This window comes from Manis pentadactyla, chromosome 7, assembly GCF_030020395.1.
Source record: "Manis pentadactyla isolate mManPen7 chromosome 7, mManPen7.hap1, whole genome shotgun sequence".
In the NCBI taxonomy this organism is placed as follows: domain Eukaryota; kingdom Metazoa; phylum Chordata; class Mammalia; order Pholidota; family Manidae; genus Manis; species Manis pentadactyla.
The window spans coordinates 75524203-75539974 of record NC_080025.1 but is presented as its reverse complement, the minus strand read 5'-3'; the positions used below and the strand labels follow the sequence as shown (position 1 = coordinate 75539974).

Sequence of the window (15772 nt, the reverse complement as noted above, 5' to 3'; positions counted from 1 at the left end):
GGTATTAAAGAAAACTTAAAACAGGAAAAATTGGGGTGAGGATGTGGGAAGCTGTCAGGAAATACTGAAAAAAAAACAATCTGGAACTGATATTTGAAGAGAAATATGAATTATTTGCTCCAGATCATAAACAGCATGTGGCAAAACAGAACAAGAATATCTTACTCCAGATGCAGTAATGTTCACATTATACCAATTTGCATGCCACACATCTGAACACTCTTATATCATTTCTCATTATACTTCAAATCTTAGAACACTAAATTTAACGGCATGAACAAATCAAACTGCAAACCACCAAATAGTTTTTTGACAGGACTGGGGGGAAAAAAACACAACAACAAACACACATGCCCCAAAGAGAACTTATAAAATGTTAAAATTTTATATTGTTTCTCCAGTTTTCAAAGAGAACTGTAAGTAAAGCTGTTTTCTCTGCTTTTGGTGTAGAAAATTTTTAAAATCCTCATTAACTGTAACTATTGTGACTATTTGTACTTGTCAGTTCTACCTTTAAACCTTTTTAACATTCCTTAATGAATGTTGCAGGAGAATGCTGTAGAAGCTATTACAACAAAACTCCAGGGGCCTAACTATGGAAATAAAAAGAAGACTACAACAGCTGATCCAGAGACAATTTGTAGGTCGAGCTGAAGTACAGCAAATGAAAGTAAAGCAGACAAAAAGCAACATTTTAAGGATACTTTAAAGCCTGTTTTCCAACAGTATCACAAAGATAAAAACTGTTGGAAAATAACAGTGCCAAACAGATCTAAGAGAATCAGATAGGGACACCACCACAGGACTGTAAATTACTGAGCCATTAGTCTTATTTATAACCTATAATATCATATAATGAGGACTGTTTTCTTAAATGTTTTGGAACACCATCATGTCTACAAAGAAGAAAGATTCTGCAGCCTAAGGAATCATCTTAATTTTGCATATTTAACACATTCCATTGTCTAGCATATAGTAGATACAAATATTTGTTTAATGAAAATAATGTTTCAAATAGAATATGAAGTACATACAGTAGCATACTGGACTGTGTATCTACAAAGACTAATCAGCTAAGTGACAACAGATAAGTCACTTAATCTTGGCAAAACTCGGTTTCTTCAACTGTGCAATGAAGAGGTAGATTAGAAGGCTTTTTTAAGATTTCTAGTGTCAAGAGTTTTGAGGAACTTTTTATCAACTGTTGCCTTTCCTTTCTCCTCTCCCTTCTCCCAATTATAAAGGAGAAAAACTAGAATTATACATTATAAAGTATTTTTTAAAAACTATTGTTTGAAAAAACAAGTCAATAAACAGTATCTATTATTAAATGATCCCAAAGTGAAAAAAGATAATACAGAATAAAAAGTGGAATCACTACATTATAGTGTTTTGAACAAATCCTTTTTAAGTATATAAAATTATAGAAATACTGTTTTACACTCATGTTACTAATTACATGAAGTCAAGTTCTTATTTCAGAACAAATAACTAGAAGGTAAGCTCCAGGAAGGCAGGGACTTTTAATCAAAATCAAAGCCTCATAATACTCTAAAATTCAGAACAGTGCCTATATATGGATAGGATCTCAATAAATATTTGTTGAGGAAAAAATGGTAATTAATTTTTTATAGTAAAGAGGCACCAGTAAGCAATAATTTTAGTTTACTCCTCAGAACTTCAGAATATTTGAATAGTTACTTTAAAAAAAAAGATAATATGATAAATCAGGTCCATGGATTAATTTACTGCATAACCATACAGTGTAGTATTATGTAGCTGTCAAAAATAATGTTTGCAAAAAAATTTTAATGTGGGCAAGTGCTATCAACTTCAAGTCATGGAAAAAAGAGGCCAAAATCACATATAGTATATGCTTCAAGTAAGTTTAAAAATATACTTATGCATAGAAACAAAGAATTAACAAAGTGTTAACAGTGATGCCTTGCAGATTTTGAGACTATAGGTACTGTTTTCTTCTTTGAAAAATCTTCACTGCCTCCCTCCCCCACAGAGCTGTAAAGAATATTCAGTAATACAATTATCTCAGGCCCATATGCTAATATCAATATTCTTAAAAGGATATAATAAAATTACACATCTACCAGAAATATCCCAAAAGACAGAAATAACGCAAAAGCTCCAAGAATATGCTGTCATGGGGCTTGGCCTGTCATCAGCCTCTCCAGACAATGCTGCCACACCCCACAAGCGAAACTGCCAACACTGACAGTTCTTTACATTTCACTGTTCAGATGCCACCTACCTCTGTTTCATATCACTATCACCTCAGTTGCTGCTAACAATGAACAGGGAGAAGAATGGCACTTTGCCCCAACCTTATCTAATCTCTGCATATTTTGAAGCTTACTCTCATTAAAAATAAACAAACAACAGCAGTGTACAGTTCATAGAAAGGAGAATCCCTAAAACAAGGTGTATCTGTAACAGATATTACTTCTCTAGTAGCATTAAGTACATGCCAGTTTATCATTTCAGGTTTATTCATTTATAAGCCACATGTTACAGACTACTCCTCCCTCTGATACACATTATTTCTTTTTGCAGGAAATACTGAATTAAAAATAAAAGAGCATGGTTGTCAGGTATCCAGTGTCCCTCACAGCTCCAAGGGACATCTGTCAGAGATCATTTATGCAATGAAACCAAGTGCATAATAAATATACAAATAGTTTGCTGTTGACCTCACTTCCTCTTCTTACCCCATTCCCAAACACTTCAAGGACTGAGAGACCATGGTGTCATGATCTCTCCACACTTTTTGGCCCTTGGCATGTGCTGTGCATCAGAAGACAGACAAAAGTTAACACAACAGCAGTGTTTGTAATAAAAAACAAAACAAAACTGGAAACCCAAATGCTCATTAACATGAGAATGGATACTGACATAAATTCCTATAACATAATATTATATAGGAGTGAACATCCTATACATAATATTGAATGAAAAGCTAATCACTAAAGACTGCTTAAAACTTGATACCAGAGTTCAAAACCAGAAGAACTAATGTATTGCTTATGTATGCATAAGTGGTATAGAAACACAAAGCAATGACAAATAAAATTCAGAATTGGAGCTACCTGAGCTGGTGAGGGGGTGGAATTAGATTGGAAAAGGTTTCAAATATATTTGAATGAATGTGTGTATTTTTAAAGCTGGGTGATAGGTATAGAGGGTTTTTAAAAAATCATTTACCTTACCTATACATATTAAATGTATTGTTTTGTAGGTGAGACCTATTTATGAATTTTTGAAGTATGCAGAGCTTCCTTCTGAGGAAACCGGCCAGTGCTCATAGTTCCTACCATCCATAACACCCCTGCCTCTCCTCCCACTGTAGTCTGATGAGAAAAAAAGTGAGTTAAGATCCATTTCTTGGAATTAGGGAACAAGGACTTAGGAAAGATGTCCAGAAAGGTAACAGAGGGGAGATCACCTTATATGAAGGATTCTAAAATTAGCACATGATGGAATTATATTAATCTATAAATACTCCTACAATCACCTATAAAGACAATACATGATTAACCTAGTTATGTTGCACACTTTTCTTTGTGTACAGCACAACCAGTTTCCCTTATGACATTAAATCATCCCTACTTCTTCAACTGTACTCCACGTAAAGTAACACTCAGTGTTAAGGAATCATACAAGGTGGCTATGTCAGTGGGTTCCAAACTTTACTGCACATTGAGGATCCTTAAAAAAAACAGTGAGTCCTGGTTCCTACCTCAGGTTCTCTGATTTGGAAATGGAGTGTGACCTAAGCTTCAAAATTGTTTAACACTTCCCAGGTGCTTCTAATGTGCAGCCAAGTATTAGAACCCCTTGGCTAGATTCTTATGCTATGAATAAATTTGATTCTGCTATTTAAATTATTTTTCTATCTCCTCCTTTTTAATTTTTTTAAGTGTATATAGCATGAAATGACTCCATTGAATAGAACAGATTTGGGGACTCATAATTTTTTGTCATGTTCAAACTGACACAGGTAAAGGAAGCTGACCTGCAGAGAGCAGTATCACATATTGTGAAAACAGAATAAGAGATGATGGAGTGAATGACATTGGTTCCAAATGGCTTTTGTTTCCCATGAGGCCCAACTATACTTTACTTACCTTTCTTTGAAATCTATCTTTATAATAACCTTCTGTTTTCGCTCCTTCACTTAACTAATCTCAGCTTTCTTTCTGGAGAACAAAACAGCCCTGCTAAAATTAGGGTGCTTACATTTAACTATTTTAGTCAATCTTTCGTATTTAAAAATTTGGTTTTTACTGCTTTAGCTGTATAATAACATATAATGCCACTTGGTGGCAGCATACCTACCTGAATATGAGGGACACTTTTTGGAAAGGAATAACCTCTTCAGAAGTTAAACATGCCAAATATACATTCTTTTAACAGTTTTCTGATACTTTTAGGATAAACCCCATACTACTTTAAATGGATTTATATGACTCATTATCTGATCCCAGCCTATTTCTCTAATCAAATTTTGGTTATATAGCTTAACTCTCTATGCTCCAGCATGAAGATGATGACACCATGATGGTGACTAATGCTTCTCGAACACTTTTTAGAGTCTGACAATGCTCTGACTGCTTTACATGTTACTAGTTGAATACTCACAACAAACTCAAGGCAGGTACATTATTGTTCTCATTTTCCAGATGGGGAATAGAGGTAGAGAGAGGTTAAAGTAACTTGCCTCAAGTCACAAAACTAATGGCAGAGCCAGGATTTGATATGATTGTCTGGCTAGTTCAAGTTCATAACCATTACATTGCTTTTCACAATAAAATCTTTGAAAAAGTAGGTAGCATTCACCACTTTTTCCTAATTTGTATTCATTCCCAACATGGCAATCTGAATTTTACATTTCTCTTTCTGACTAACTGCTGCTCTAGGTAAAGGTCACTTTTCAAATGTCTATCACACTTGATCTCCTTTTTCTGACAACTGGCCACTCCTCCTTACTTTAAATTCTGCCTTCAGCTGCAGACTCATATTTAATTTTACACTGAACCACTCTTCTAGAATGCCCTATAGGCACCCCTAACTCAACATATCCAAAATAAAACTCATTTTCGTCTTAATCAAATATTTGTTTTCCTCCAAATATGACCACCATTTCCTATCTCAGAGACCTACTTCACTCAAACTTTCCTTTTTCCCCAAATTTGTCCATGTTCCCTATCTCACCTATGAGCATTGACATCCCTCCTTCAGTCAAGTCAGAAAACAGGAGTCATTTGTCTTAGTCTTTTTGAGCTGCTGTAGCAAAATACCACAGACTGAGTGGTGTATAAAAACAGAAATTTATTTCTCACAGTTTTGGAGTTAGAAGTCCAAGATGAGGGTGCAAGCAGATTTGGTGTCTGGTGAAAGCCCACTTTCTAGCTCATATATATATATATATATATATATATATATATATATATGAAAATAAATGGCCATTGTTTCACTATAGCCTCACATGGTAGGAGGGGCAATGGATCTCTCTTTCATAAGGGTTCTGCCCTCATGACCTAAACAATTACCACAGACTCCACAACCTAATACCATCACCTTGGGGGTGAGGAATTCAAAATAGGAACTTTGGAAGGACACAAATATTCAGACCATAACATCTCTCTCACCTTTTACAACCAATTACCAAGGCCTCTCCATCCTACCTTCTAATATTACATATCAACCATATTTCAACTAAAAAAAACATCCTACCATCTAAACACCAATCAAGGATATAAGGGCCAGTATAGGGTTAAAATTAAGACTACAATCTCCTGGGTCAGACAGACTGGGTTTGAATCCTTGCTTGTTACTACAACTTTGTGCAAATTACTTAACTGCTCTGGTTTTCCCACCTATAAAATAGGAATAGCAACAGTATCCACAGCTCTCAGAATACTTATAAGGATTAAAAGAGGTAATGAATGTAAAATCCTCAGCATAATGTCTAGCATTAGAAAGTGCTCAAGAACTGGTGGCTACTATTCCAATTCATACTCTTGACCTTCCCACTGTCCAAGTGAGAGACAATGAGGTAGGAACAGAAGTGAGGATAAATCAAGAAATATTTCTAAGGTAATACCAGCAGAACATGGTGACTGGTTGGATCTGAAAGGTAAAGGAGAGCGAGTCAGGGCAACCAAATAGAGGTGAGGTAATGTAGGCTTGATTTTATTGGGTAGTGGTGTTAGAATGAGATGAAAAAGGCCAAGTATGAGAAAAATTTTGAATAAAAACAATTGAGATTGGGTTATGAGTAAGCAGGACATGGGAAAATAATCACAGAATAATTCCAAGCATTTTAGTTTTCAACTGAGATGCTTATTGAATAGGTTAAATTATCAAGCCTTAAAAATATAATGGCACATGAGATAGAAAAGAAAAAACTGTAACATTAAAAAATTGTAAATCCAAATCCTAGGGGGGAAAAAAGACTATATATAGACTCTTCTGTTAAACGATTAAAACCCTGAGACCTATTAAAATTACTTATATTCACTCCTTTGAATTTAAGATATATATATATATATATCCTTCTAAAAAAATTCCCAAATTATCTTGTCTTTCGCAAAATCTACTATAAAGGAGCTGTTCGCTGAAGTGGAAAAGTTGAGAGTTCTCTTGTTAAAAGGCAAGTCACTGGCAGAAATACTCAGACATGTATTTTCATTACAGAAGGAATATATGCAAATAAATATTAATTTGACAAATATAAAAATTCTCCACAAAAAAATTTCTTATATGTTAAGTCATCTATGAATAGAAAAGAGTTTCTTTAACTTTCAGCCAAAATCCATTATTTCATATATAAACTCCCAGCAGGTATTCACTATGCAGTTTTTACATTTTCTAATACCATGCCCTTTACAGCATCTATTTATTAATTTGACTTAAGAAATGAACTATACACACACAGTCAACAGACTGTAAATGGTATGGTAAATAGGATCACTGCCCCATGCCCACCCCAAACCCCTGTACCTTCCTCACACACTTCCATACATTAAACTTGATTATTGATACATATGGATAACAAACATTTTTAGTTATCATCAGTCCCTGTCTCAATCTCCCCTGGAGAAACAATAAGGCAATACCAACTTGAGTTAAATAAAGTAAGACCCTTGAGGAATAAGTACAGCCTAATCACAGAGCCCACAATGAATGATCCTTAGTAAACAAGGAATTTTGTAGTGTGTTCAGTATCAAGAAACAGAAGGAAAGAGATTCTAAATTTTATACCCTGTCAGTTTTTCAGAGATATGTAAACCAGAGAACCTCTTCAATAGATACAAATGATATAAATACAAATCTTTATAGATCAGGATTTTGGACAGTAAAGTGTAGTTCTTACTAGTCAATAACATATGGGGCTTTAAGAAATTATCTCTTAAAAGGAAAAAAGAATTCTTAGACTTACAGGGAAATTGTTAGACCACATAAAAATCTCAGTGAATAGCAAACCACAATAAGAATCTTAAACCAGATGGCAAATGAAAACAAATACTACACTGTTCATGAAGAGATAGGGTAAAATAATTTTTCATGGTACAAAGGATCTGTATATTTAAATAAATAACCTAGGCAAAACTACTTCTGGAACAATACTAAGTTTTTGAATAGCATTAAATCCTCATGCAAATCAACCAAAGCTTTATGTCTTGTACCTGGATGAGCATTTAGTATCCTAAATTATATCTTGGTGATGACACCAAAAATATCTTACACTAGTTAAATACCTGTACAGATCTGTTGTGTTCACATAAGAAATTGACAGGCCTTTTTGTTACAAAAGAAAACTAGGTTATTTTTTCCCCCCACAATGAAAATGGATTGGTAATGACCAAGCCAAAAACCTAACAGGTGCCCCTTGGACGAACTGCAGCCACTTGTAAAACAGCTGGCCATGGAATGGAATGACTCACTGGCCCATACAGAAATCAAACTTTAGTATCATGCTCTAATCCAGCTCACTAAGAACCTATTATTCAAGGAAGCAGTTTCAATTTTGGCAGAACCCAGATGGCCTAAGAAAAGCAAAATGGAAGATAATCCCGCTAGAGATAATGTCTCTTTTTGTATGCCCCTCTCACTCCTGCCTGCGCACATGTGTTCTTTCTGTATATAAATAAATATATATATATAACATAAACATAATAAAAAACAATTCATATCATAGAAAAGTTGGTAACAACCCAATTTTTTAAAAATGGGCAGGAATTGAATAGACCTTTCTCCAGAGAACACAAATGGCCAATCAACACATGAAAATATGCTCAACACCCTTAGTCATTAGGAAATTACAAATCAAAACTGCCATGAAATGTCACTTCCTACCCACTAGTATGGCTGTAATAAAAAAAAACAAAACGGAAAACAGCAAGTGTTGATGAGGATATGGAGAAACTGGAATCCTCATATACTGCTGGTGGGTATTTCCATAATGGAAAAACAGATTAGCAGTTCCTCAAAAAACAGAATAAAGATATGATCCAGCAGTTCCACTCCTAGGAACATACCCAAGAGAAACGAAAACAGGCACTCAAATATTTATATACAAATGTTCACAGCAGCACTATTCACAATAGCCAAAAAGTTGGAAACACCTCAAATGACCACTAATGGAAAAGAAACAAAATGTGGTATATACATACAATGGAGTATTATTCAGCCATCGAAGGGAATGAAGTACTGATAAATACTACAACATGGATGAACCCTGAAAACATTATACTAAGTGAGATAAGACAGACAATAAGGGTCAAAAATAATTCCATTAGAGGGAATATCTAGAATAGGTAAACCTATAGAAACAGAAGGCAGGTTGGTGGTTATTAGAGGCTGGGGAGAGGAGAGAATGTAGAGTATCTGCTTTATGGGTACAGGGTTTTATTCTCGGATGATAAAAATGTTTTGGAACTAGAAAGAATGCACAATGCTACACATGTACTAAATGCCACTTAATTGTTTAAGATGGTTAATTTTTGTTATGCGAATTTCACTTCAATTAAAGAAAATATATACCTTCTTTATATATAGCATCAGAAAAACACAAAAAGCTCTCATGAATTATCTCATTTATTCTTCAAAACACCTGTTGAGATTCATGTACTGTAAAAGGATTCCCACAGACAATAAGGCAGAGAATTTGTGATAATTTAAATAAATGCTTGCTATGTAAAAGTCCACTGCTGAAGTTGGAGGCGTTCAAAAATGCCAGTTGAATAAGCAAATAAATGTCTCCAAAGTTCTAGTGCCTTTTCTAGTGAGCCAAAGAGCAGTACTATAAATTCACACACACGCCCCAGATGCAAAACATTTATAAATAAATGTTTTAAAATTCTGAAACTTTTCCAAATACAAGTTTTTAAAGAGATGCTAACCAATGAAATAAGATGACTCATTTCAATTTTAGTGGAATCTTATTGAGAAATAAACAGAGCTTTCCTTATCATTTACTGTTTAACAATTTACCATGACAACTTTTCTAGTTTCCATAGTAGAAGAAATTCACTCACATTTCAATAATAAGTAGCTTATAATAAACTTTTGCAGTCAGTTTAGTTCTTAATACAAACTTTTTTATAGGTCAAAATAAGAAGTGAGGTATTTCTGTTTAAAAATAATTTTTGCCCCAGTCTTGCTGCATTCCAGTCACTTGGATATATCCTTTCCTTTTCACTTCCTCTTTTCCATGTCCTCATTTGACTTTCAGTTTCACTGACAGGGCACCACAGACCTTTACCAAGTCTCTCTTCCCTGGATCTTGTGACTTTTCCCCAATCACTTCTCTGTCCCTGTTCCTGCCATTTTCTTGGAGTCACCTTAAAAACCTTTCTTCAACATATATTTGAAGAAACCTGGTCTGTCCATTCTTTCCTTCACGTCATCTCTTAAGGTTCATAATCTAAAAATTATGTTTCGTTTTTTTCAACAAACCCTGAAAGTCATGAATTAGTTTTTAAGTCACAGACAACGTACGTCTGCTGCAATAAATATTGGTGAAGGTCTCAAACTGCATGTATCCACTTTGAAAGCTAAATTAGCTATGTCACATGTAAGAATAAAAAACTAGAACATTTAAAAGAGACAGGGATGGAGAGCAACTTTCTTAGTGGTAGAGCACTGTATCTGAAATATGCAAAGAACAATTTTACACTATAACTAACTTGGATTCTATCAGAGTTTAAACAGTAATTGAGAAGTCCCAGGATCAATAACCTAATAGAGAGCTTGCCCAGAGCACTGTCCTTTTTTGCATACAATTGGCACCGTTTTTCAAACTGAAAATGCTCATTAAACAAAAAAAGGTCATATAGTTATTACTTAAGTAGTGAAATAAGCAAAACTTTTAATAATTATTCAATAAATAATGTCAATTTTATAAAATGCTTAATAGTTGCTGAAAAACTGGGTATACTGAATTCTGCTACATTAGTAGAATGTTAAAAAGTGTATCTAATGTGAATTTACAGGAGTAATAATTTTAGTAACAATTAGTACACATAATTAAAGAATTTAATAATGCTAACTTACATAATTGTGATAATTACATTATATATAATAACTGCAATAATAATTTAGTAACAATACAACTCCCTCTAATTGTGTTCCCTATTATTACAATCTTTTATATAATATTGTAAATAATTTTACTTGGAAAAAAATGAAGTAATTTAAAGTGGAGTTGGAATAGTTTGGGTCAACACAAGGACAGCCTATGCAGAACTACCCCTGTGAGCACCTTGTAAGTGAGGTTAGCCCAGTCCTGAAAATATTTACTTAACAATGCAACTATGTCTCACATCTCCATGGGTCAAAATTCTTGCTACACCAACACTGAGGAAGTAGTTCAGGACTCAACAGCAAACCAAGAAGCCCAAAAAGTAGCAACAAGCTATCATAAAGCCCACTTGCCAGGCTCTAATGACCCTTAATTTTTTACAAACTATTCAATCAAATTCAGTTACCAGTTCTCTAATCATGCCACATCTAAAATAGCAAGTTACAGGAAGAGGCAGATGGGAAGGCACAACTCAAGAGGAGCATGTCCAAGGCAATGAGAACTGACAGCAAGGAAAAAAGATTAAGAACTACAAAAACAGAAAGGAGACGTACAAATATCTAATAATACAGAATCCCAACTATATAATACAAACAGCACTGGAATAAGAATTACATTTCCAGGACCACACTAAAGTGAGGGCCCTCAGCAAACCAAGTTATTCTGTGCCTCATTTTTTTGTTCTGTCTAATGATCTAGGCTGCACTAATTTCAAGAGGCTTCTTGAAACATGTCTAATGATAACATGTTCTTTGTCATACTGTATTCAGTAAGTTTCATTATTCTTAAAAATGGCATTTAAACATACTTTTTACTGATTATAAAAAATACACAGTAAAGAACTGGGAAAATACTAAAAGTACAAAAAATTTAAATTGCTTATAATCCACAACCCGAAGATTATCATCCTTTACAACTTGATGCATTATTTTCAGGTGTCCTCAGATATGAGTATGTACATATAAACATTTTTATTAATCTGGCATTATTTATGGGCACTTTCCAACTCAAAGTGTCTTTGCAGAACTATTTTAATGACTAAATACACCAAAATTTATTCTGCTATCATTGAAGATTTTGGTTGGCATGAAACATTTTATAAAGTATACTATACTGTGTACATGAGAATGCACTAAAAAATGATTATTTATAAGATCTGGATACAGAAAGGAAATTTTTAGTGAACAGCTTACCAAATACCAAGGAAAAAATTTAGAAGCTGTGGTTTGTAAAATTAGATTATCAAATGCAATATTTAAGTACAATGACCAAACCAGACAGAGAACGAAGTATCTGAGTAACTTTTGGAAATGATCATTTTAAGTGATTTCTGGTGCAATAAGAGACTTCCAATTAAGATAATTCTGGGTTACTGCTACTAAATTACAACATGCTGGAAAAGCGGCACCCATTAACAACTCATAATCATTCTATTCTGTTCATTCACTCATTAAACAAATATCTACTGACTATCTACTATTTCATAGGCATTTTGCTACGCTGCACTAATTTCAAGAGGCTTCTTCATAAAACAATCTTAGGAATGAGGAAGTAGCATTTAACATACTTTAACAAATTTAAAAATTTACCCCAAATCCTACTGTACCTCCTCTCTCACTGTACTTATTAACCACCGTCTGTCTCTCCCAGTAAACTACAGGCAACTTGAGAACAGAGACTATCACCATCTTTATATTTCCAGCTCTTGTTGTAAGAGTTCAATATACGTTTACTTTACATTTACAATCCCAAGTTTTTAAGCACTAATCTAAAAGCACACTTAAACAAATGAAATAATGTATACGCTACTTAAAAAAATTTTGTTTTAATTGAAGTATCACTTGATATACAATCTTACATTGGTTTCAAGTGTACAACACAGTGGTTCAACAGTTACCCATATTATTAAATCCTCACCCCACACTAGTGCAATGTATACACTATTTTTGATGAAGCTGTTTTCACTCTATTTTCCATGTCCCTGTTAGTCTCCATAATCTTAATGGCTGCATAATATTCCACCATTCTTAAACTGTTTAGAAAACAATTCTCCTATTGTCTTTGAAGGCCCAGTGTTTCTATGTTGTATATTTAATGCTCCCACAAACATTAGGAGTCTTACAGATTGACTGCTGACTGGAAAAATTTGGCTCAATTCTAGAGGAAGATACTTTTCTACAGAAGTGAATGTTAAAAAGAAAAAGATTTTTTAACCCCACAGGCAGAATTTTGAAAGACGAAAAACACACATACACACAAAGAAACCAGAATTCTTCTTTGGCAAATCAAAGCAATTTAAATAAATTCTCTACCTACTATGAAATGTGTTGGCCAAAATAAACTATATTTTGTAGGACTGCCTCACATATACTTAGCAAAGATACTTCTGAGGACAGGCAATAAAAATTCTGAGGTAAGAAACAATGTCTAATTAGAACTTCAATAATTTTGTCAGGAGGCGCATACTTTGCCTCCACCTTCTTGGAGTCATGGAGCTTGCTCAAACCTTCAGATTGTAGAATGTAAGCAACTTCGGGCTTCTGAGGATGCCTTGATTCTTCTTTCCCTCCATTTACACATTTTAAATAATAATCTACCTGGTAACATATAAGCACTTAAGCTTTGACCTTAAATGGTAGAATCTTATGGTAAAGTCAACTATATTTTAGAAATATGAAGCTAGTTTATATACATATACAAGAAACCTGTGTTGAGCATCTCTCACTGTATCTCTGCAATATGGCCCTTCAGTGATTACTGAAATCATACAGCCAAACCAGTCTCCTTTGTTTATTTGGAGGGAGGGAAAGGAGAAAAGGAGAGGAAAAAAAGTAAACTTGATTATAATTTAACTGTGGTCAAGTATGATTGCTAACAATCACCTCTAATAACATAGAATATAATCTATAAAAGGTAATTTCATTATAAGGAGGAAGGGTGCCTTTAAGGACAAACAAAAGATACCTTTAAATATGTGATTTTTAAAAAATATGCAGTTTAATTTTTATTTCGTTTATGTTAAATTTTTAATTAAGCCCTGTGAATAATACCTGTGTTTAATTTTGTACTGTCTGCTTTACAGTTTTTTTCATACATACACATAAAATAGGGATTTACTGAGGCGTATGTAACAATTCAATTATTTACAGCAGAAATTCTATAGGTGTTGCTTAGAAAAATGTAAGTCCAGTGAACAGACAAGACATTTAGAGAACCAAGTATCTGAGTTCACTGGACTTTGTCCCCAGAAGTTCCATTCAATGACTGCATCAACGTCCCACACAATACAAAAGCGCATGCCATGACAAAGACCTGCAAACGCATACAAAGCCACGTTTCTAAAAAACGCCCTTAAAGCGAAGTTCACAGCTGGCACTTGTGACACACTCGAGCCACTGCTTAGGCAGCTGTCACAGACCAATCACACACCCAGGAGTGTCAGCGTGCCACCTAAGAAAACTAAGCTGATGATCAGTGTACAAATCCCCACCGATCAAACAAAAGCCCCAAATCCCCACCCTGAAAAGCACAATGCCTTCACTACCCGGACTCCCTAAAATAGCAAAAGGATGGAGATTTAGAAGCAATAAATACCAGTTTACAGGAATACAGTAAAAAGGGGGTTTTGTTTGAGCTCAAGAGAAAGGAGTCACAGCACCCAATCACCACGGAAGTTATCTGATAGGTAGTAACGCCAGGCTTTTTCAATTGGTAAAAGGAAAAAGGAGGAGAAAATGCAGACCCTGCAGCACCTCCCCTCCCAGGCAAGGCACCGGGGCTGCAATAATCCCCGCTTCCCAGGCCCCCTCGCACCCTTCAGCCACCGCCTCCCACTGGGGGCCCGGCAGCCTCCAGCTCTTACCTTCGCTTTGCCGGCCTCCAGTTTCTTCAGTCTCTCCTCGTCCTCCATGGCCTCTCCGGGGAAGGCTGGGGGAAGACAGGGGGAGGGTCGGAGGTAGAGGGGGAAGGTCGGTCCAGAATCGGGTGGGCAGGACCGTAAGCTCCGCAGCACAGGGAGCAGGGTCGGGCCAGGCGCTCCCCCCGCCCGGAGCGGAACCAGTCTCCGCGCTCACTGGCTGGCCGTCCTCAGCCGCACGGGGATCGCCGTCACCGCCGCCGCCATCTTCGTCTCCACGTAAACACACGGCGGACGGCGTGGGCGTACGTCACTCCGCGCAGCCGCCGCGAGCCCCTCCGTGCCGAGCAGGTGCGCCTGCGGCCCCTCCCCGCTCCGCTCTCCGCGGCGGTGACCCCGGCGGGCCCTGGACCCCAGTTCTCGTAGAAGAAAAACCAGCAAGCGAGAGCGCTCTTCCCCGAGACGGCCGCTCCGCAGGTGGTGGCCTGACTGAGACAGGGGAGAGGGGGTGTGCCGGGGCGCCGGTCGGGCCCCCACTCATCGCCCAAGGGACTCCGGTAGCTTTTAAAACATTGAGGTTTTTCAAGTTACAAAATAACATGCCTAAAGGTGAAATGGGTGAACACCGAAAAGCCCCAAAGGAAAAGACTAGGAGCACGGGGAGAGGAACCCGCAGGCGTCAGTTTTTCAGTTTAGAATGACTCCTCGGCTCGAAGAACTAGGAGAGCAGCCACTAGCTGTCATTACTTCTTCAGCTGAAAGTCCCTCCCACCTCCCCAAACTGGCCCGCCCGAACTCCGGTTCCCGCCTCTAGGCCCACCTCGCTCCCGCCCCAAAGAGCTTTTCTGATCCCTTTGTTCCCTTCACCGCAATTGGGAGTATCCAGTCATGACTCCCCTCGCACTGCTCCTTGGAGCTTCCCCTGAGTGTTGTCCTGAAAGGAGCCTAGGCTTTGGAACCAGATTTGGGATCAAAGCCAGTGGTATATGCTAAATTTCTAGCTTGAATGCCCTTGGACAAATTACCTGTCCCCACTGAGCTTAGATTGGGAAGAGCTGTTAATATATGTGACTGTCCCTGGCACATTAAAACATGTCCTCATTGTCAGTTTTCTTTCTTCTATTTTTTATGTACTCTGCATGATATTTTAATAATTTATGCATCTCCTAATTCACCTCATAGACCTGAGTTCTTGATGGCAGACTGCCTTGCTCATCTTGACATTACTGAAATGACCAACACAGTGCTTTGCCCCCAGTACACACTTGTTGGATTGAATTGAGCCATTTTAATAAATTGAGTATTACTCTTTCCCT

General features: G+C 36.4%; 1 protein-coding gene across 18 annotated transcripts in view; it reads right to left on the bottom strand.

Annotated features, from left to right (window-relative positions):
- The window catches only part of AKAP9 (A-kinase anchoring protein 9), a 186593-nt gene extending 171873 nt beyond the window's left edge, over positions 1-14720 (bottom strand). For 12 of the 18 annotated variants that reach the window (XM_057504507.1, XM_057504493.1, XM_057504506.1 and 9 more), the window contains exon 1: positions 14463-14713. Coding sequence is in view for 17 of the 18 variants with exons in the window: in XM_057504493.1 (XP_057360476.1) it covers positions 14463-14510 (48 nt within the window). In the remaining variant the exon portion in view is untranslated. Of the gene's footprint in view, positions 1-14462 lie in introns of all 18 variants that reach the window. The other 6 variants (XM_057504501.1, XM_057504508.1, XM_057504503.1 and 3 more) reach the window with 2 other exon arrangements.
- Between the last annotated feature and the right edge of the window lie 1052 nt (positions 14721-15772).